The sequence below is a fragment of the Schistocerca americana genome, chromosome X, assembly GCF_021461395.2.
Source record: "Schistocerca americana isolate TAMUIC-IGC-003095 chromosome X, iqSchAmer2.1, whole genome shotgun sequence".
NCBI lineage: Eukaryota > Metazoa > Arthropoda > Insecta > Orthoptera > Acrididae > Schistocerca > Schistocerca americana.
In genome coordinates, this window is record NC_060130.1 from 230,416,160 (window position 1) to 230,438,914 (window position 22,755).

The 22,755-nt window shown below is 37.2% G+C and overlaps 1 protein-coding gene across 1 annotated transcript in view; it reads left to right on the plus strand.

Moving 5' to 3' along the window:
- Positions 1 to 22,755, plus strand: part of LOC124556463 (dnaJ homolog subfamily C member 2) — a 204,365-nt gene that overhangs the window by 83,503 nt on the left and 98,107 nt on the right. The window contains exon 4 of the mRNA XM_047130413.1: positions 14,547 to 14,755. Within this exon, the coding sequence (XP_046986369.1) occupies positions 14,547 to 14,755 (209 nt within the window). The remainder of the gene's footprint in view (positions 1 to 14,546; positions 14,756 to 22,755) is intronic.

Below are 22,755 nucleotides of genomic sequence, written 5' to 3' on the forward strand. Positions count from 1 at the left end.
GGCTTCAACTGTTTTACTGTAATGCCCAGAAATGAGGAACTTCTGACTCACAATTTGTCCCACCTTGCCCAAAATGGTGTATTAGTGACCACAAAATATCCTGATCCATTTTTATGCCACATCTACCCCCATCCCATGCCCAATGGGTCATATCCCTGTGGAAGACCCATTCGTAACCATTTTTGCACCTACACAGCACATCCTATTTCAGTCCTTTCACAGACATATCCTACCCCCTCAGATGACGGACCACCTGTGAAAGTAGTCAAGTCATGTACCTACTCTATTACAACTAGATTTGTTTTTGCTGAAGGTCTGTTAGTGATAAGTCCTAACATTAATTAATTTTTGTGTGTGTGTGTGTGTGTGTGTGTGTGTGTGTGTGTGTGTGTGTGTGTGTGTGTGTGTACGTACGTACGGGGGACCTGTTTATGGGTTGTTGCTATCTGATTGTTCATTGAGCACAGAGAACAGAATTCCATTGTAGAGAGCTGTATATTCATTTATTATTTGGTTTCCTTCGACTATGGCTTTTTGTATTTACTAGTTTTTTTTTCTTGTTGGGCTGTGTTTCATGTCCATAAGGTGCTCAGTAAATGTAAAATGACAGCTGTTATTTTTTAAAGCTGTTCTGTGTTAAAGTTTCTGTTTGTCTGTCGTATGTGAACTGATTTGCAGTCCTGATATGTCAGGTGGCAAATACCACATGTGTTGTGTTTCCCTGTGTTGGTACTGGTTGCCCTTAGCTTTCTCTGTATTGAGTTACCTATCCTGTAGACTATTTTTAGCTATTCTGTGGGCTGCTTTGTTGTTGTGAGTGTGTGTGTACCATTTGCTTGTTGTCATGGGTGTTCCATGTTCATGTGCGTTTGGGTGTGTTCTATGTGTTTATGTTCTGAATGTTTCTGTTCTGTATGTTTTGTGTGTGTAAGTTGGTGAAGAGCTGTTTGTTTTTGTGTGGTAGGCGTCCTCTTTATTTTTGATTTAGTTTTGTGATTCAGTTTTTGTATAATTTTTGTGTCATATCCATTCTCTTCAGCTATTTGTTTGATTGTCTGTAATTCATTTTTATAGTCATCTTTACTGAGTGTAGTTCTGTTCCGTCTGTGCAGCATATATTGGAAATGCTAGATTGTGTGCAATTGGATGATTGGAATATTTTTGTGTGGCTGGTGACTTTCCAGAATATGGAGAATTGGTGTTGGTTGTTATATCTGTGTATTGTGAGGTCAAGGAAATATAACATTTGTCATTTTCTGCTTCTATAGTGAATTTTCTTTTTGGTTAAACTATGTTTATGTCATTTTGGAATTGTTGGATGCAACTGGATGTTTCACATAGAAGGCATATGATGTCATCTACATAGTGATGCCAATATACTACCTTGTATTGTTTGGGTCTTAGGGTCATTCCATTTCAAATCACCCAGGGCATGTCATTCATCATCTCAGATTATCGTGCAGCTTTGTTCATTTGCTTATTCTTATAACATACAAACTCCTGGAAATTCATTTTGGTCTCAGACTTAAACTTTTTTGTATTGATTTCTCAATGTAGTGATGTTCTGATAATTTGCCTCTGCAAGAATGTACATGCAGAGTGGTACTTATCTACAGAAATACTTAGAATTCAAGTGCCTATGAAGCTTTTGATTTGGGTGGTTTTTTTTTTTTCCAGAAGTTAGGAGAGGCACATCGTTAACAAGAATGCAGTTACTTCAGCAGTAAAATTACAAAGAAAATCACAAAAAATATTAATGTAAGTCACTTTCAAATTTGTAGAAAAATTACAAGGATGTTGTGAAACACTTATATTGTGAGTCTCCAACCTGCTGTGTATCTAGGTTTGGTATTAAATAATTCCCAAGGTTGTAGGCTTTCTAATAAAATAAAAATGTTAATGGATTTTCTGTGAATGGGCACATAAATAAATCTGAAATCAAAAAACTTTTTATTGTGTTGAATAATTGGTCATTCCCAATAAGTTCTTCTGCACCTGATGCCCACTGCCTCAGATTTTCGAGAATGTTTTTTTACTTGTTACTTTTGCCATGGTAATAACCAGTGTAAAATTTCTTCCATATATCTCATGTAGTAAATATGGTAAAGTTTTCAAGAAGCTTACGCTATATCTGAAGCTTCCCATTGGATTGCATTACTTTAGAAGAAAAATCAGAACTTAGCTAATTTTCAATAAATCATAATCATATTATTCCAGATACCAGAAAAAGAATCTGTCTGTATTGGAAATCAGCTTAAATTGTTATGGCCCAAACAATAATTTCTTAAATATTCAAAATACTTTTGGACAGAACTGTTATCAGGCCAGTTTTTTTATATATGTGATGTGGTTAAAAACAAAAAAAGAGCATGGTTTTGCAGAGACATTGAATTTTCATTAATGCATTAAAGTATTTGAAACATTGTTCAGAAGGTCTTTTCATATTATGTAGACTTCTAAGCTTCAGGACAAGTCACATGTTTTGTTAAAATAATAAAAGTACAGAGTCAAAGTTATAATATTAATAGAAATATTTTCATTACTAATATTAACTTTATTTATGGGTACAAGTGAGCATATTTAAATGACAACTAACCTATGCAGACTAATGTTTATGTTTAAAATGTACATGTTAAGCAGGGAAGATCCTTGAAGTTCTAAAGTGAATGTTTTAATAGCTTCTCTGTTTTGAATCCACTGTGAGAAATTAGATTCTATTAAGTTCATATCATTTTCATTCCTTATGCACTTCTTCCTAATGTACTTGATTCGGGTACACCAACTATACATAATATGTTTTCCAAAGGCTCAAAACAAAAGTCTGCTTTCTGAGGCCAAAAGAATGACACTGATGGCTCAGGTTGGTGGAGAAAAAGTAGTTCAGCATCTCCTTCTCCATCAGACACATTCTTGATGAAGGCAAAGTACTACCTGGCATCATATACAGCTGGCACAAAAGAGTGTTGTTGAGGACGGGTACCTGCCCATTGCGGGGCATTTTTATTGAACGAGAACATCAAGTAAAGCTTTTCAGAACAAGTTTCTTTCCTAATTTCTAATGAATCACAGGGAACTGGTTTGTAATTGTGAAAATTCCTTATATCAGGTATTGTCCGTGTTGTCAAAATTCTCTTCTTTTTCTTCTTTGGGAAATTCCTGTAGGAAATCTGCATTGAGTTTCTCTAAGAAATAGAAAAAAATTGTCAATATGAGCCTTGCAGAAATTATAAATACCAGATGTAGTTGTTATTTGGACAGCATCCTCTAGCTGGAGACTAGCTTTTCACAATACGTGTTGTACAGTTCCTCCCAATCCATCACACACAGATTTACCATGGCTAGTAGCAAAAAAGGAATGTTCAGCATCTAGAGAAAAATAATTTGTGTTCACACAAGTTTTTAAAGCTTTTTCTATTTTTGTACTGAGCAGCACATCAATCAGTGAAATAATGCAGTTTTTTGACTCGTGAGTAGTGTTCAGCCAACCATTTAACCATTTCTTTCTGAGCAGCAAATCCTACATTGTGATCCATAGCATCGGCTATAAAACCATGGTTCGCTATTATAAATTTATTTTCCTCATTTGTTACATAAACAAAAATGGGATGGATTTTCAGCAATGTCCATTAACAGAATTGCTTTTTCTGGGGTCAGATTTTCTTTCGAATTTTTTCAAGGCCCTTGCCTGACAGACAGACACACACCCATAATTTTGTTACCAGCAAATCAGTGTATTCATCAACAGTTGCAGATTGTTTTACCAATTGAGTCTGATGGTCTGTGTTAATCCGTGTGTGTTAATCATCAACATCTTTGTAAGATAATTTTTCTTTCAGAAATTCTAACAATTTGTCATCACTGGGGCAATCATCACAGTGATTAAGCATGCAGTCATAGTTTTCTGAATCACATACAAGAAATTTTGTAAGTTCCTTATATGTTTCTTGAATGTTTCCACATCCAGAAGCATTTTACATTTTGGTTGATACCACAGACACACACTGAACGAGTGCCTGCAGCACAAGCGAAAATATACCACTTTGGTTTTGCAAACAAAATTTGTAAAAACCAATGTTAATGTTTGGATTCTCCAATTTAAAACAATGATGTAGTTCCATTAGGTTACAGTGATAAGTATTTTTTGCATATACACGGTCTTCTGAATGCTAACTTTGTCTTTTGCTCAAGGAAACATTAAAGTATATTCATCATTTCGGTAAAAATCAGTGACAAACTTTACGACTTCATCAGTGATCATTTTACTTCTTTTTGGATTAGAAATTGATAAAATACGTATATCTCTTTTAAGTTTCTTTGGCTGTCAAACTACATACTCACTAACATTGAATTCTGACACTATTTTTTGTTTTGACCAAGGAAGAGGAGCTTAAGTCAAAACTTGAATATTTTCAGAGCTCCTTACACTAGCCACTTATTCTTTCATTAACAATATCATGGCATCAAAATCTATGGCTTTCTTAACAATTTCATTATCCACTTTATCCTCTCTGTTGTCAGAAATTTCAACTTCAAACTGCAATCCGATGCCTGGTACACATTTTCTTCTAAAACATGATTCACTTTTTCTAGCTCTGATGAGAAACAAGGCTGCTGACACTGCTGCTAAGGCTGTCGTCCTTGTACCTCGGCCCACTAATTCTTGTACCCCTTCCGATGAACTCTGTGTTGCTGTCTGTCAGCAGGTGGTGTCCCTTTTATGGGAACAATCTCTGGGGCATTAAGCCTCTCCCATCAGCTTGGATGACCTCCCCTCAGCCGTCTCGCCATGAGGAGATCATTTTAACTAGGTTGAGTATTGGGAACTGTCTTTTTAGCCATTGCCATTTGTTAAGTGGTACTCCCCCATGATTATGCTCATTCCCTCAGCCTCTGACAGTTTGCCATCTGTTGATGGAATTCCCTTTTCTTAACCATTTACATTCTTATTTATGTTTGCCGTCTGAGTGCCGGTCGTTTTAGTGAATGACGTGCGGGCTGTCGACCACGTTTTACTTTTTAACCATCATAGCAATATGGCAAAGCACATTTAGTCTTTAGTTCTGGACCTCTGTTTTTCTGTGTCATATTGTGTGGTCCTTTCTCCAAGTCCTTATTTTTAACTGCCTTTCCTTCTGTCAATTGGGCTTAATGAGTAGTCTTTCTTAACTTCTTTTTTTCTCTTCATGTTCTATGGTTCTGACTTGGGCACATATGACCCTAGTTGTTTTTGCACCCTAAAACAATACAAAACAACTTTTTGTAGCTTTCATTTGCTATATGAGGCAATGCTGTGATTTGGAAAGGAATGAAGTTTTAAGGGAGAGCCCCCCAGGCAATCTGAAGGTTTATTTGCATTTTTGATACTTTGACTTTTTAACACTGACTCATGAAATGTAACCTCCGGGTCTGGCATCGCTTTCATTTCCATCACTGATTTCTGTTTCTTGTTCACTAATCTTATGACATGTTGTACAAAGTTTTTTGCCTGGTTTGACGTCGATTCTCCTAGCACTTAATGATTTAGACAAAGACAGACTTACTGGCCTCAAGGATTTTTTAACTGTCTGCCTGTGCATTCTTTGATAGCTTTCAAAAACAGTAAAGTAGTTGTAACCATGATCTCCACATACAGTTCTTTCTTGAACATGTGGAAAGTTTATATTGGACCATAGCACTACTTTTTCTTCACTCAGCTCTGAAAATTTTTAAGAGTTTTTGCTGAGATGTAGGTCATCAAATGATATGGTGTCATAAGTAATTTTCCAACACTGCATAAATTCATATTTCCCATTGTAAGTAACTGAGCATTAGTTCAGTTTAAAACACACTACATTACAAACAGAATGATAAATGGCTCCACCACAAAGAAATGTGACACATCTCACAGAAAGACAAATAACAACTGGGGCCAAATGGACTGATTGTTGCATGTCTGTGATGTTCAGCAATACATGACAGTGATCGTTACAATGTTTTCATTTAAGTACAAGTTTTAAGCAAACTACTGCAAACACACAATACACTTTATCACTGTGAGATTGTGGTTAGCTGACAGATAAATGTAATACATTATATTCTTTCAAAAATCACTTAATTAATCAAATGACGTAAATTTTTCACACTTAAAATTAATCTGTCTGCCTAGAAGAATTGATGTTTAAATATGTTAATTTGAGACCCCTGTGTCCAAGAAAGACACTGGGTGTCACACCTGGCTGAACTTATTCTTGGAATGACCTTTTTTCATCACAGAAAAAGTTTTTTGATTTCTGGTTTATTTGTGTGTTCATTCACAGAAAACCCATTAATATATTTATGTTATTAGAAAGATTACAACCTTAGGAATTTTTAAGGCCAAACCTAAGTTCCCAGCAGGTTGATAAAATGTGATATAATTGTTTTTCAGCATCCTTCTAATGTTTCCAGAAATTGGAAAGTGACATACATTAATATTTTTTTAAATATTCTTTGTAACTTTACTGCTTAAGTAAATGCATTATTGTTTACTATATGTCTCTTTTAACTTCTGGAAAAAAATCCAAATCAAAAGCTTCATATACACCTGAGTTATGAGTATTTCTGTAGATAAATACCACTTTGCATAGACATTCTCTCAGAGCCAAATTATCTGATTGGGACTATATTGAAAATTCAATATAAAAAAGTTTTAGTCTGAGACCAAAAAAAATTTCCAGGAGTTCTTATGTTATAGGTATAAGAAAATATACTAAGTTTCATGAAAAACTGTGATGGAGGGTTACAAATCCTACAATTATTGGGTCATTGGACATGGAGTGACCCCTTACTATTGTTTCAAATATTTTGTTTTCAGCATAATTGTGAGAGATATTGGGTATGAGTCCACTGGTGACCCATTAGGAAGCCCATCTTGTTGTGAATGGAACTGGTTCTCAAATGATAGACAGTTTTGCTCTGTGATTAGTTTTAGAATGCCAGCTATTTATTTTATGTGGGGTTTGGGGATGTCTTTCTGTTCTAATTGTTGTTTGATGATGTTAATGGTTTCAGTGGTGGGGATAATCGTGTACCTGGATGTGATGTCGAATGATGTGAGTATGGCTGTTGTGGGTATGTTGATGTCTTTGATTTTTTGTATCAGCTCTTCGGTGTTGTGTATGCTTCTGTTGTTTGTGTATACATAATGTTTTTTTTTTTTTTTAAGTATGTGTGTAATTCACCGGCTAAGTGATATGTGAGTGCACTTCTGAAATTTAGAACTGCGTGTACTCAAATATCATGCTTATGGAGCTTTAGTAGGCTGTTCAGTGTGGGTGCCTTGGAGTTCTTTTGTTGTAGCCATTTCACTTTCTGTTTTGTGAATATGTATGAGATGTTTGTTGACGTGTCTCTCTATTTGTGTTGATTCACTGGTTAGCTTTATTATGTTCTTGTCTTCTAGAAATTTTATAAAGTTTTATTTTTGTATTCCTCCTGTTTTGTTACTATCATAGTGTTGTCCTTGTCTGATCTTGTGAAGAGAGCCCCGTTGTTTGTAAGTTAGTTATTTTTCTGGAAGTTTTTTCTTCCTCACTTTTTGTTCCAGTCCATAAGTTATTTTTGTTTTCCTTTATTAAGCATCTAATTTCTTCTGCAACTAACTCTCTTGTCAGACCTGCGTTAAATTTTGAGTTATTGTTTCTTCCTTGTTGTTTTATTATTTATTCACTTTCTGTGACAAGATTCTCCACTATCTTGGGTGTAATATTTGTGTTGATGTTGTATTTGGGTCCTTTTTGTAGTAAGTTTATTTCTTGGTTAGTTGTATAGCAGTAAAGTTGACCAGGCACCTGTAGAACATCTCATTTGTTTGCCTTCTGTTTTTATGTATAATGATATTTTTTGTTTCAAAATGTGTTTAGTTTTTGTTGTTGTCGTCCCCCCCCCCCCCCCCCCCTCCGTTTTATTTTTATTGGTGTTTCTGTGTTTTATGTGTCTGTGTTCATGATGTCATTAAATATTTCACAGAGTTTCATGTGATGTTCTAATTCCAGATTAATTTTGAATAGCCCAGCATTGAGTTCCTGCTTGTTTACATGTAAGCATCTAATTTCTTGTTTCAGCCAGCCAGTTTTGGCTCTGTGCCGCGCCTGTTGAGCTGCAGGTGATAGTGTTTAAAATGACACACATATATATATATAATTATGTATTAAATAATGTGAAAAGCAGATTTTGTTTTTATGTTTAGCATAGTTTGATGTCATTTTCTGGGGTGTTATGGAGCATGTTGTGGAGCTTGCTCAGAGATGCCCGGCAGGGTGTTGAAATAATCATCTTGAGGTTGAAGCTCGTCTGTCCACATTTGGTTATAGATAGATTTGTTTTTGGACAGGGTCTGCCTTGAGAAAAACACAATGTTATCTTCTCTACACACACACACACACACACACACACACACACACACACACGGGCGCGCGCACTTCCACATAAATGAATTAATGTTAGACATAACCACAGTAAAAGTAAAAAAGCAAGAAAACCACAGCAAGTGGTAATATATATAAAAAATGCGACGTGTCCATTTATTTCACTTTGTAGCAAAAACTATTCACTGCAGACCAATGTCATTTATATGTGGGAATAGCCTTAAGTCTCACATTGTGCACTATGGTGTTTTGGTCACGGTGGGTGTTAATGGGTGGTTGTGGGTGGCAAAAATTGTAATGCTAACATAATTAAGACTCAGCGCTGCCCATCCACATTGCATGGTGTAATCTCTGCATAGTTTTTCCAGTCAGTGATATAACGAGATCTTCGACACGTGGTAAACTTTTAACTCAGTGCAAAATGATTATATGGGAGAAATGTACAATCGCTCATAAAAAAGTCTTGAAGCACTCCACAAAACATCACAGGATCTTCGGAAAACAACATATTAGTGGGAGCAGTTTTACTGCTATTATCAGGAGACTTTTGGCAAACATTGCTGGTAACTCCAAAATCAACACCAGCATGTGAAATAAAGACAAGTTTAAAGAGATTAATATTTTGAGATAAGGTTGAAAAGTTATCATTGAAAGAAAATGTGTGTGCAATAATGACAGGCACTCCAAAAACTCATATATTTGCCAAAAATTTATTGAAAATTGGAAATGGTATTTACCCACTTGATCCGTACTCTGGTAAGCTTATTTTAACACAAGAATTATGCAGTGTGGTAGAAGCTTAGGAACAACTTTTTGATAAAGTGTATCCATCGATAGAAATGAACTACTTAAAGTAAGACTTGTTGTGTGAGTGAACAATTTTAAAACCAAAGAATGACTTAGTGCAACAAATAAATTAGCAAATACAGAAGATGATTCCAGGAGCAGAAATGATATGTAAATCGATAAACATAATAATGGATCAAGAAGAAAGTGTGTCAATTTTCCAACTGAATTTTTAAACTCGTGTACATCTGTTGAAAGTGAAAATCGGATTTCCAGTAATACTATTACAAAATATTAACTTGCCCAAATTATGTAATGGCACAAGATTGTGTGTGAAACAACTACTTCATAATATTATGGAAGTAATAATTTTAACTGGTAAGCAAAAAAGAAAATCGGTGTTCATGCCAAGAATCTCATTGATCTCAACTCATATGCCATTTTCTTTTAAAAGATTACAATTTCCTGTGAAATTAGCTTATGGTATGACAGTCAATAAGGCTCAGGGCCAAACATTTCACTGCTGTGGAGTTAATTTAAAGGAACCCTGTTTCTCACATGATTAGCTCTATGTTGCGTTTTCACATGCTGGACACGTAGGAAATATATATGTGTATGTGCCACACAACCCAACGTCAAATATAGTGTATAAGAATGTAATTTAAAGTAAAGACTTCATATGTAAGATACTTTCCCAAATAAAAAAAAAGTTGTTAACTGCTATTTTTTGTCCATTATTACATTTATAAAACCACTGACAGAAAGCTGAAACCTCTGCGAAATGGGTTATTTTCAGCTGCTAAGGTATATACACAAAACTTCATCTGTTTTTCAGATTTGTAAATACTGTCTTAAAAACTCTACTGTATATGTGTACAAGTAGTAAAGAGCATTTTTCTGTATAATAGAAAGAAAATAAAACCCAACTGATGATGAAACTTCAGCGAAACATGTCTGGGAATTAGAAGAAAAAAATAAAATTATGTTTGTTCAAGGACCCCCCCCCCCCCCACACACACACACACACAAACAAAAACATTTATTTGCAAGCACACACGGACAGAAAAGCTTCATCCTCAAGATGATTTTATTATAACTTTTGTGCACTCTTTTGTGTGGGCTTGACCTGTTACCACCAACCGACAGTCCACCCGAGTGAATGCACACTACCAAACAGTGATAGAGAGCAAAGATGGCCACCTGATGTATGCATGTGCTGCTGATCCCAACCAGATCAACTTCACTGTCAGCCAATCAGATCAGCTTCACTGTCTGCTTTACAACGCATGCCGTCTGTATCCTCCCCCTATCCCTCCCCCGGTACCAGATTCTGATAATTACGTAGATGTAAATGACCATTACAATGCAGCCTTCGATCCCCACCCTCTACTAGCCCCTATCTTATGCCAATCTCAACACCTCTCCCCATGCCTTCCACTTCACCTCATTAATTTATACTCACACTTTCCTCTCCTCAGTCTCCCTCTATCTCTGTTCTGTTCCTCCACCCCACCCTCCTCCACCCCTCCCCCTCCTTCTTGCCAGCCCTCCGTTTCCTATGACATACACAGCTCACCCTGACTGCTGCATATACAAGTTCACTGGTGTTACATTCCTAACCAGTATGCCTTCAGCCTCCCCCTCACAGCCATCAACCATACTTCCCTCCACCATTATCTCCCTCCCTCCCTCCCTCCTTCCTTGCCTTTTCTCTACTCTCATGTATCCTACCAGTCACATAGGTGGCGAGTGATTTCCTCACATTGTTAATGTTTCAGGAAACGCTTTATGTACTGCATTTTCCCAAGTCTTAAACATTTTCTCCTTCATTTCTTTTGTTTCAGAAGACTGGACAGAGCATAGTTATTAAATTATTAGACAAACCATGTTTTGTAAGACATCCCAAATCAGTGTTCTCCTTACTTAGTATGTGTTGTACACTATCTGATCAAAAGTATCTGGACACCTATTAGTGGACATTAATATGAGGTGTGTCCACCCTTCATCTTCATAATGGCTTAAACTCTGATGGGAACACGTACAGTAAGGTGTCTGAATGTGTATGGAGGAATGGTAGCACATTCTTCCTCAAGGAACAAAACCATTGTAGATAGTGATGATTGTTGCTGGGGTCTGTAGTGAAATTCATGTTCTAACTCATCCCAAAGTTGTTTCATTGGGTTCAGATCGGGACTCTGCACAGGCCAGTCCATTTCATGAATGTTACTGTCCACAAACCATTGCCTCACAGATGCTGCTTTACGACGGGTACATTGTCATATTGTTACAATGCTCATGATCTCTGAGGTGTTCACAGTACACAATGCTGTGAAATGTGTTGATATACACTGAGGTGACAGAAGACATGGGACAGCGATATGCACATATACAGATGGCTGTAATATCGTGTACACAAAGTATAAGAGGACAGTGCATTGGCAAATCAGTCATTTGTACTCAGGTGATTCATGTGAAAATGTTTCCGACTAACTGTGGCTGCACAGTTGGCATTACCAGACTTTGAAGACAGAGTAGTTGTTGGAGCTAGATGTGTGAATCATTCCATTTTAGAAATCGTTAGGGAATTCAATATTCCAAGATCTATAGTATCAAGAGTGTGCTAAATTTATACACACTGGTCCTCTTCTCATGGCACGTAGTAGTCAGTTCTGCATTACACAGGGGTGACCAGGTACTTTTGATCTGATAATGTTATTGTATCTTGTTGTTGCTTAGGTAGTTATAGTTTAGTTTTAGTTAGTTTCATGTTCCATGGATCATTTGCACAGTAAATCATAACAAGTCATTTTATATTAACATCATAGATTAATTTGTAAATGTAGCAACATGCTGAACATTTATAAGTCTTTTTTTTAATAGGCCTATACAGATGTGAGTGAGCAATTCATACTCACAACCTTTTACACATTCGGTAGTAGACAGTCTTCCACAGAATAGGAGTTGTCAAGTAGAAACTTTTGCAGTTTGTTTTCAAATTTTGCTTTGCTGTCTGCCAGACGTTTCATACCACTGAGTAAGTGATCAAAAATTTTAGTTGCAAAATTGTGCACACCTTTTTCTGCTGAAGGTGGCCTTAATGTGGAGTAAAGAATGTCAATAATTATTCTCATGTTGTAGTTGTGTACATCATTGTTCCATTTGAGCTGCAGTGGATTATTTACAACAAACTTCATGTGGGAATAAATATATTGTGAAGCAATAGTCAAAATGCCCAACTCTTTAAACAGATACCAAGCGAGGTGATGCAGTGGTTAGCACACTGGACTCGCATTCAGGAGGACAGCGGGTCAAACCATCATCTGGCCATCCTGATTTAGGTTTTCTTGGTTTCCCTAAATTCCTTCAGGCAAATGCTGGGATGGTTCCTTTGAAAGGGCACGGCAGATTTCCTTCCCCATCCTTCCCTAATCCAAGCTTGTGCTCCGTCTCTGGTGACCTTATTGTCGACTGGACGTTAAACACTGATCTCCTTTTCCTTAAACGGATACCTACAAGTTGATCGTGGGTTTAGCCATGAAAACTTTATTTTTTAAACACAAAGTAGCCCAAAACATTATTCCATATGCCATTACTGAATGAAAATATGTCCCTTCCCAAGATTTGTAATAATTCTAAGTGCAAAGGCATCTGATGATGTGCTGCTTGAATATTTTGATGCCGTGCCTTGAAGCATGTTGTTTCGTCAGGACATTCCTCATGTGCAACTAGTTTCAAAATTATTCTGTAAAATTTAAGGTTCTGATGCAGCAGCAGAATAATGGATATTTTTCTGAACTGTCTATCAAACCATTCCCTCTCTCCACCCTCCCCCCCCCCTCCCCCCCCCCCCTCCAAATCAGGATATATTGGTTTCTGTGCTGTTTACAGTTTTGTAGATATCCATATACATGATACTTAATGTTGCAAAACATAGTCCTTTCAAGTAAATAGTATCAAGTGGCAGATTGTCATTTAAAAATTTGGTCATGTTGATGAATATTGCTCCAATACCATAGCGCCGCCCTCTTTAATAGCCCTGTTTAGTTTTCAAATGTATTTTTCACTTACCAACTTCCTGTTTGTGCTGTTGCTTTGTTAATGGATGAACACTTTCTGCTGAACAAATAAAGTTTCTTGATTCACTGATAAATTTGGCATTAGTGTTTCGAATAATATTTGCCCCGACGTGAATTAAGACATCGTTCTAGTTGGTTTTAAATCACATGCATTCCCTTCTATATCCTGCTTTGGTCTGAAAATATTTTAATGTGTGTGTTGAGTTAATTTGTTCCAATCCTAGGACCTAGGACACACATTGTCTTCACAATTAGGAACCACAATGTTTTATGAACCTAATTATCAAATATTGCTTTTTGTCTAAAAATTTGCTAAGTATTTAATTTTTTGCATCATCGTCATCAGAAAACAATGTAAGCGGTTTGTTTATCTTCACAAGTGTAAGTGATTGTTTTTAGTTTGTTACAAGCATACGACACTAATTAATTTACTAGTTTAACATTTGTTTTCATCAGCTCAAGAATTTCCATTGTAAGTGTTTACATATTGCTTTGCAGTAATTTAATAATTTCTGTCTTAAATGTAAACAATTACAGCTTGACTATGGAACCTGATAAAATAAGTAGTATACCCAACACTGTTATGATCCCATTTTGGAATAATTGACTACCAATGCTTCACATGCTGCACTGTCAACTGTGAAGCTGTATTTGTCAAAATATAGAGTACTTCGCAACTGCAGCAGAGTTTGTGCTTATTTGAAACTTCCTGGCAGATAAGTTTTGATCTTCCAAGAAGTTTCAGTGGCTTGGCAGTCAGTGAGATCTTTACTGTAAAGGACAGACTGAGAAGACAGACACATTGCTTGGTTATCTGACTGCATTTAACAAAAATATTTTGAAAATATTTCCATTTACTGCCGCGCGGGATTAGCTGAGCGGTCTAAGGCACTGCAGTCATGGACTGTGCAGCTGATCCCGGCGGAGGTTCGAGTCCTCCCTCGGGCATGGGTGTGTGTGTTTGTCCTTAGGATAATTTAGGTTATGTAGTATGTAAGCTTAGGGACTGATGACCTTAGCAGTTAAGTCCCATAAGATTTCACACACACACACACACACACACACACACACATCCATTTACTGTCATTATTATTTAATTAACTGTCATTTTATGTATCTTAATCATATCACTCTTACATGTTGTGTGTCACATTGTTGGTAATTAAGTTGTATCATCAAGAGAGCTGGTACTACAATAAGATAGTTAAATGTTAGAATTATTTTCTTAAAAGTTTGATAATTAATTAGATATATATTAGAGATAAAGATTTTTATTAATTTGGTGTTCCATTCTCACTAGATCGGATGAAAGTCTTGCTCCACCACCCAGACAAGAGGAAAGCAGCAGGAGAGGATGTTAGACCTGATGATGATTATTTCACGTGCATCACAAAAGCTTACGAAATACTAGGAAACCCTCAGAAACGCCGCTCCTTTGATTCAGTTGACCCAGCATTCACGGATCCTGCACCACCTTCAAATGATCATACAAAGAAGCATTTCTTTAAGGTGATAAAAAAATATTAACCAGAAGTTTCTCATTTGTTGTAATGTCATGTGTATATTTTAATCATATATATTATGAATTTATAGCAAGTATGCTCATACGATGAATTGTAATGGTCTTTTTTTTCCCCCTTGATATACACTTGAATGACAGGAAGAAAGAGGGGTTAGACTTTTCTGTCCCATTTAAACAAATTCATATTGAACATTTTCAACAGTGCAGTTTCTCTTCTGCCTTCTTTTTTACTAACATTGACAGTACTCACCTTGGCAAGTTCTGCAGAAGTATGGCCTGTTGTGAAGTTATGAATAACGATTCTCAGCTAAGAAAAATTTTAAAAACATTACCCGTACTAACCAAGAGGGTGTATGAGTTTATTTAATTGTTGTATGCTCAGAAAGTTGGTTGATTTTGTCAGGTCTGGCCATAACCACTGATTGAAGAAAAGTACTTACTTTAAAGTGTGTGTTCTGTGTTGTCACTTTTCGTGCACACTTTGATACCAAGTCCTTCATAACTCACAGTTCCCGAAGTGAAAAAAGAAAAATAAGCATGGTTTTTACTAGTCTTTTCACATTTACAACCCCCCCCCCCCCCCCACCTCTCTCTCTCTCTCTCTCTCTCTCTCTCTCTCTCTCTAGGGGCCAGTTCAAAAGTGTAGATCATCACTATTGGGCCCCAAAAATTTGCAACTATTGCACACCACACCACACACAATTTATATTCTCTGAAAGTAAGTTTCAATTCTCTTTAAAAAATTTGTAGTCGTCATCTAGGAATTGTCATAAACTTATAACTCAGTTTTAACAAAGATTTCAAGCCATCTGCTACACCGTGGACTCTTCTCAACTAGTGTGAAATTGCTCTCACAGTAAAAGTGCGTGAAAGAGCTTTTCTCAGACTGTCGGATTACACAGTAGCCAATCACCTTTATATTCCAATTCACACAGTCGGGTACTCTCCTTCTTTGGACCAGTCCCCGTTAAAGAGATCAACTTATGTGAAATAACACATTCCAAGGTAACAAATAGATACAAATCAGCCACATCTGTAGTTTTCTGAAGGACTGAAGTAAGTTTTACATTTCTAAGATAATGAAAACTGGCTGCTTTATATTCAATCCTTCATTTTGTTAACATTTTTCACTGGCTTCTACACAAAACATATTAACGTGTCGGGAAGTTATTTCTCATGGAAAGTTATAAAGTCTGTGTCTTCAGGTAATTTTTTGGATACCAGAAGTTGTTTTACATAAAAAGCTGAAATTCATACTGTTGTTATCTATCATCTTTACAAAACGTTACAGAAAGTATCTCAATAGTTGTGTTACTAACAGTGTCTTTAATAATTTATAGCAATGTATGTAATATTAGTTTGCTGTTCAGTTTGTACGCGTGGCTTGATGAGTCGGCTAATTAACATGTCTCTGTTGATCCATCATGGACAGGGGACATCAGCTGGTTAAGTAATTGTGAATCTCAATGAAATTTTCCAACAGCCATGTAACTAAGATGTTTTATTTTATTTTGATGACAACCGGTTTCAGCATTCCACTATGCCATCTTCAAACCCAATATGTACCCTTCAATATAAACGATAAAGCCATACAGTGCCATATATCCCTGAATTTCGTGAATTTAACAGTTTCACAAATGCTTCATTTGAAGATAGATCTCCCTGTAGTTTACCCCTGCTACTTTCAGTATTTCAAAGAGAGTATTCCAGTCAACACTGAGCTTTCTCTGAGTCTGCAAATGCTCTAAATGTTGGTTTGCCTTTCTTTAACCTATCTTCTAAATAAAGTTATAGCGTCACTATTGCCTTGCATGTTCTTACGTTTGTCTAGAATCCAAGCTGACTTTTCTGAGGGTGGCTTCTGCCAGTTCTTCCATTCTTCTGTAAATAATCCAAATTAGTATTCTGCAACCATGACATTTTAAACAGCTAATTTGGTTACAATCACACTTGCCAATACATGCTTTCTTTGGAACTGGTATTAATACAGTCCTCTTGAAGTATGAAGGTGTTGCGTCTGTCTCATACATGCTGTGCTGCAGGTGGGATATTTTTGTCATGGATGGCTATCCAAAGGATATCAGCAGTTGTGATGAAATGTTGTCCACTCTGAGGACCTTGTTTCTGTTTAGATCCATCAGTGCACTGTCAAATCCTTCTTGCAGTATCATATCCCCCATCTCATCTTTCCTTTCTATAATATTGCCTTCAAGTTCATCTCCCTGTTATAGACCCTCTATATACTTCTTCCACACTTCAGTTTTCCTTCTCTGCTTAATACTGGTTTTCTATCAGAGCTCTTGATATTCATATCGCTGCTTCTCTGTTCTCCAAAGGCCTCTTTAATTTTCCAGTAGGAGGTATTTATCTTTCCCCTAGTGATATATATTTCTATATCCTTGCATTTGTCCTCTAGCCATACATGCTTAGCCATTTTGTACTTCCTGTCTGTCTCTCCCTTTCGCCTGCTTCATTTGCTACAGTTTTATATTTTCTCCTTTCATTGGTTAAATTCAATATCTACTGTTATCTAAAGAGTTATGTTAGGCTTAGTCTTTTTTGACCTATTTGGATCCTCTATTACCTTCACTATTTCATCTCTTCAAGCTACCCATTTTCTGTCTACTGTATTCCTATTCCCTGTGCTAGTGAGTTTTTGCCCAATGCTCCCTTTGAAACTTGCAACAACCTCTGGTTCTTTGAACTTATCCAGGTCCCGTCTCCTTAATTTTCTACCTTTTGCTTTAGTTTTAATCCGCAGTTCACCACCAGTAAATCGTGGTCAGAGCCCACATCTTCCCCTATAAATGTCTTACAATTTAAAATCTGCTTCTGAAATCTCTGTCTTTCCATTATGTAATCAATCTGAAACCTTCTGGAGTCTCCAGGTCTCATCCATGTATACAGCCTTCTTTCACAAATCTTAAACCACTTGTTAGCAATGATCAAATTATTCTCTGTGCAAAATTCTTGCCCCTGGCCATATTCACTTACAGTTTTTCCGTATCTTCCTTTTCCTACTAACAAATTCCGGTCCCCCATCCCAATTAAATTTTCATCTCCCTTATCTATATGAACAATTTTTTTTTAATCTCATTGTAGAACTAGTTGGCATATAAACTTGTACTGCTGTGGTGGGTGTGGGCTTCATGTCTAGCTTGGCTGTGATAATGTGTTCACTGTGCTGTTCATTATTAAATCTACTTCTGCATTATCCTTATTTAATTTTGTATATATAACCCTGAATTCAAGTGACCAGAAGTCCTATTCCTCCTGCCACTAAACTTTGTTAATTCCCACTATAACTAACTACTACCTTTCCATTACCTTTGTAAATTTTCTAATTTACCTGTCTGATTAAGGGATCTAATGTTCCACACTCTGATACATAGAACGCCAGTTTGGTTATCCTGATGATGACATGCTCCTGAATAGTCCCCGCCTAGAGATCCAAGTGAGGGACTATTTTACCTCCAGAATATTTTACGCAGGAGTTAACCATACAGTAGAGCAGCATGCCCTCGGCAAAAATTATGGCTGTAGTTTCTCCTTGCTTTCAGCCGTTCACAGCACCAGCACAGCACAGCTGTTTTGGTTGATGTTACAAGGCCAGATCAGTCAGTCGTCCAAACTGTTCCTTCAGGAACCATACATTTGTCTGGCCTCTCAGCGAAGACCACTAGGATGTGGTTGCTCCTATGGTATGACTATCTGCATCATTGAGAACACAACCCACCCCACCAATGGCAAGTTCAGTGGTTCATGGGGAGAAGGGGGCAGTGGGAATAATTAACATATGTTTATATCAATCAGATTGGAATCCGTGTGATCCCATTATGCACAAGTTTGTGTTAGACTGTTGTAAGCAGTACACCAATATTGTTTACTATGTGATTCTTTGAACTAATGTCACATGTTGTTACATGCACTGTAGATGACTTTCTAATAGTTGAAATCTAGATCTGCTGTAATAAAATGACAGATTTCAACATGGATTGCTGTTCTTTTCTGCATTGTGTATATGTTTCTGTGTTATTTGCAGCATGCGAAAGCACTCTCTGGGGTCATGACTCAATATGTGTGGCAAGAAAGCTTCCTACAGACGATGTGTATTGCCACACCTCACACCATCTATGCTTCTTAAATTTTACAATAACTCTTAATAGTCACATAAAATTGTGTAGCTAATTAATTTTTTCAAATACAAAAAGTAATAAATAAAATAAATTTCAAAATCTGTATCCTCTGTGCTTAGCAACTCTACAAATTAAGCAGTTCATAATATCAGAAAATTTTCAAAGAATGCTTTGGAAAGACTTATGTTATTGCAAAACATTACAAATAGCATTGCTTACTATTTGTAATTCAACCTACTTCCAAAAACTTGATGCCTTAATTCTTCTGTTATTTATTCAATTGCTAAGATTGAGTGTCTTTGTAATACACTACTGATTTTTACATTTAATACATTCCAGTGTCTTCTCGCCGTGGTGAGCATCTGAACGTTCCAAAACAGTACCTAGTCCATATTGGCACTTCTCTAGCATGCCGCTGTTAATCAAACAGCATTCTTTGTGTTGTTATTTCTCCTTAACACTCTACCTTTTCCTCTATATAATCCAAACTTCTATCAGCTATATCTCTGTGCTGTAAACGTAACACTAGCTGAGGTGGCCTTTTTTTTTTTTTTAATTTTACCTTCCAATCAGGTAAAATATTATTACAAAATTTATTCCTTGTTGTCTCCATTATTAATTACATCACTTAACACTTCTCCTAAATGGAAGAGAACTAACAGAGTCTTCACCAGATCAGTGTAAATAGTCATACCCAAATTCAAATTTACTTAAAAAACTAGCTCTCAAAATTGAAAAGTAAAAAACTGTAGCAAAACTTTAAGATTGCTAATAAAATCATTTCCACTTGGTATTGATTCAATAATGGTTTTTTCATTAATTTAACTCACTGACCTTACAGAAAAACTGAACTTTCTGTACAATTTTTCTTAAAGTTTATACATAAATAAACTTCGGAACTAACGTAGTTACCATTTTCCATGTACACACAATAGGAAGCACATTTTATCTTCGAAACATCTTCATGTTCTCATAGCTATGAACCAATTCCTATGCTGTAATACATATCCAATACATTATTTACAAAACCTCTCCCTCACTTTTTATTCAATTCATTCCCACTCTTGAGAATGTGGTGACAACAAACACACACGTTTCTTGGAAACTCCATTCATTACAAGTAACTATTGTTTGAATAAGTACACTGTTTTTGCTCTATGTAGAAAAAAAAAACAGTGTATGTGTTATTCAAATTCCCTTAAACATGGGATTGTTCTACCGAGAAATAATTTAAGAATCCATAAATAAGTTACTACTCAAAGAATTTTATCCAAAATCTTGTATTATGTAGTCATCCGCTCTCCCTTAAAATCTACATGACCATACTTCAAATTACTTCCCATCAGCACCAACGTCACAAATTCATTTTGAAACCAGCAAGCCCTCTATTTATTATTTTGTCTACTTCAGGAATACACCCCCCCTCCCCATGAACCATGGACCTTGCCGTTGGTGGGGAGGCTCGCGTGCCTCAGAAATGCAGATAACCATACTGTAGGTGCAACCACGACGGCATAACAGAGGGGTATCTGTTGAGAGGCCAGACAAACAAAACGGCCTTGCTGTGCTGGTACTGCGAATGGCTGAAAGCAAAGGGAAACTACAGCCGTAATTTTTCCCAAGGGCATGTAGCTTTACTGTATGGTTAAATGATGATGGCGCGCTCTTGGGTAAAATACTCCAGAGGTAAAATAGTCCCCCATTCGGATCTCCAGGCGGGGACTGCTCAGGAGGACATCGTTATTAGGAGAAAGAAAACGCATTCTGCGGATCGGAGCACGGAATGTCAGGTCCCTTAATTGGGCAGGTAGGTTAGAAAATTTACATCTACATCTACATACTAAAATTGTACTGGAGTCAGCCTCAAATGCTGGTTCTCTAAATTTCCTCAGTGGCGATTCATGAAAAGAACGCCTCCTTTGCTCTAGAGACTCCCACCCGAGTTCCTGAAGCATTTCCCTAACACTCGTGATGATCAAACCTACCAGTAACAAATCTAGCAGCCCGCCTCTGAATTGCTTCTATGTCCTCCCTCAATCCGACCTGATAGGGATCCCAAACGCTTGAGCAGTACTCAAGAATAGGTCGTATTAGTGTTTTATAAGCGGTCTCCTTTACAGATGAACCATATCTTCCCAAAATTCTACCAATGAACCAAAGATGACTATCTGCTTTCCCCACAACCACCATTACATGTTTGTCCCACTTCATATCGCTCTGCAATGTTACGCCCAAATATTTAATCGACGTGACTCTGTCAAGCGCTACACTACAAATGGAGTATTCAAACATTACGGGATTCTTTTTCCTATTCATCTGCATTAATTTACATTTATCTATATTTAGAGTTAGCTGCCATTCTTTACATCAATCACAAATCCTGTCCAAGTCATCTTGTATCCTCCTACAGTCACTCAACGACAACACCTTCCTGTACACCACAGCATCATCAGCAAACAGCCACATATTGCTATCCACCCTATCCAAAAGGTCATTTATGTAGATAGAAAACAACAGCGGACCTACCACAGTTCCCTGGGGCACTCCAGATGATACCCTCACCTCCGATGAACACTCACCATCGAGGACAACGTACTGGGTTCCATTACTTGAGAAGTCTTCGAGCCACTCACATATTTGGGAACCAATCCCATATGCTCGTACCTTAGTTAGGAGCCTGCAGTGGGGCACCGAGTCAAACGCTTTCCGGAAGTCAAGGAATATGGCATCCGTCTGATACCCTTCATCCATGGTTCGCAAGATACCATGTGGAAAAAAAGCGAGTTGCGTTTTGCAGGAGCGATGCTTTCTAAAGCCGTGGGCTGATGCATGGACAGCAACTTCTCTGTCTCAAGGAAATTCATTACATTCGAATTGAGAATATGTTCGAGAATCCTGCAACAAACCGATGTTAAGGATATTGGTCTGTAATTTTGAGGATCCACCCTTCTACTCTTCTTATATACAAGCGTCATCTGCGCTTTTTTCCAGTCGCTCGGGAATTTACGTTGGGCAAGAGATTCGCAATAAATGCAAGCTAAGTAAGGAGCCTATGCAGTAGAGTACTCTCTGTAAAACCAAATTGGAATCCCATCAGGACCTGGTGATTTATTTATTTTCAACCCATTCAGCTGCTTCACAACCCCAGGGATGTCTATCACTATGTCCTCCATACGGGAATCTGTACGAGACTCATACAGCGGTATGTTTGTACGATCCTCCTGCGTGAAAGATTTCTCAAATTCTAAATTTAAAATTTCAGCTTTTGTTTTGGTGTCTTCCGTTGCCACGCCAGACTGATCAGTGAGTGACTGGATGGAAGCCTTCGACCCGCTTACCGATTTTACGTAAGACCTGAATTTCCTTGGGATTTCAGCAAGATCTTTTGCTAAGGTATGACGGTGGTAGTGGTTGTATGCTTAGCACATCGCTCTGTTTACGGCAGCACGAATCTCTACTAACTTTTGCCTGCCCTCATTCTCTCGATCTTTCTTGTACCGCAAGTGCAACTGTCTTTGCTTCCTGAGCGTTCTCCGAATTGCACTGTTAAACCATGGTGGGTCTTTTCCGTCCGTAACCCACTTTTTTGGCACATACTTCTCCAATGCGTGATTTATAATGTGTGTGAAATTTGCCCATAATTTGTCCACGCCCATCGTACCGGAAGTAAATGAAGTTGATTCATTTACTAAGTGGGATGCTAACAACTGCTTATCTGCTCTTTCTAGTAAGAATACTCTCCTAGCCTTCTTGACCGACTTTTTAACTTTTGTAACCATAGTCGTAATGACAACATCATGATCACTAATCCCTGTCTCAACACTGACACCGTCGATGAGGTCTGGTCTGTT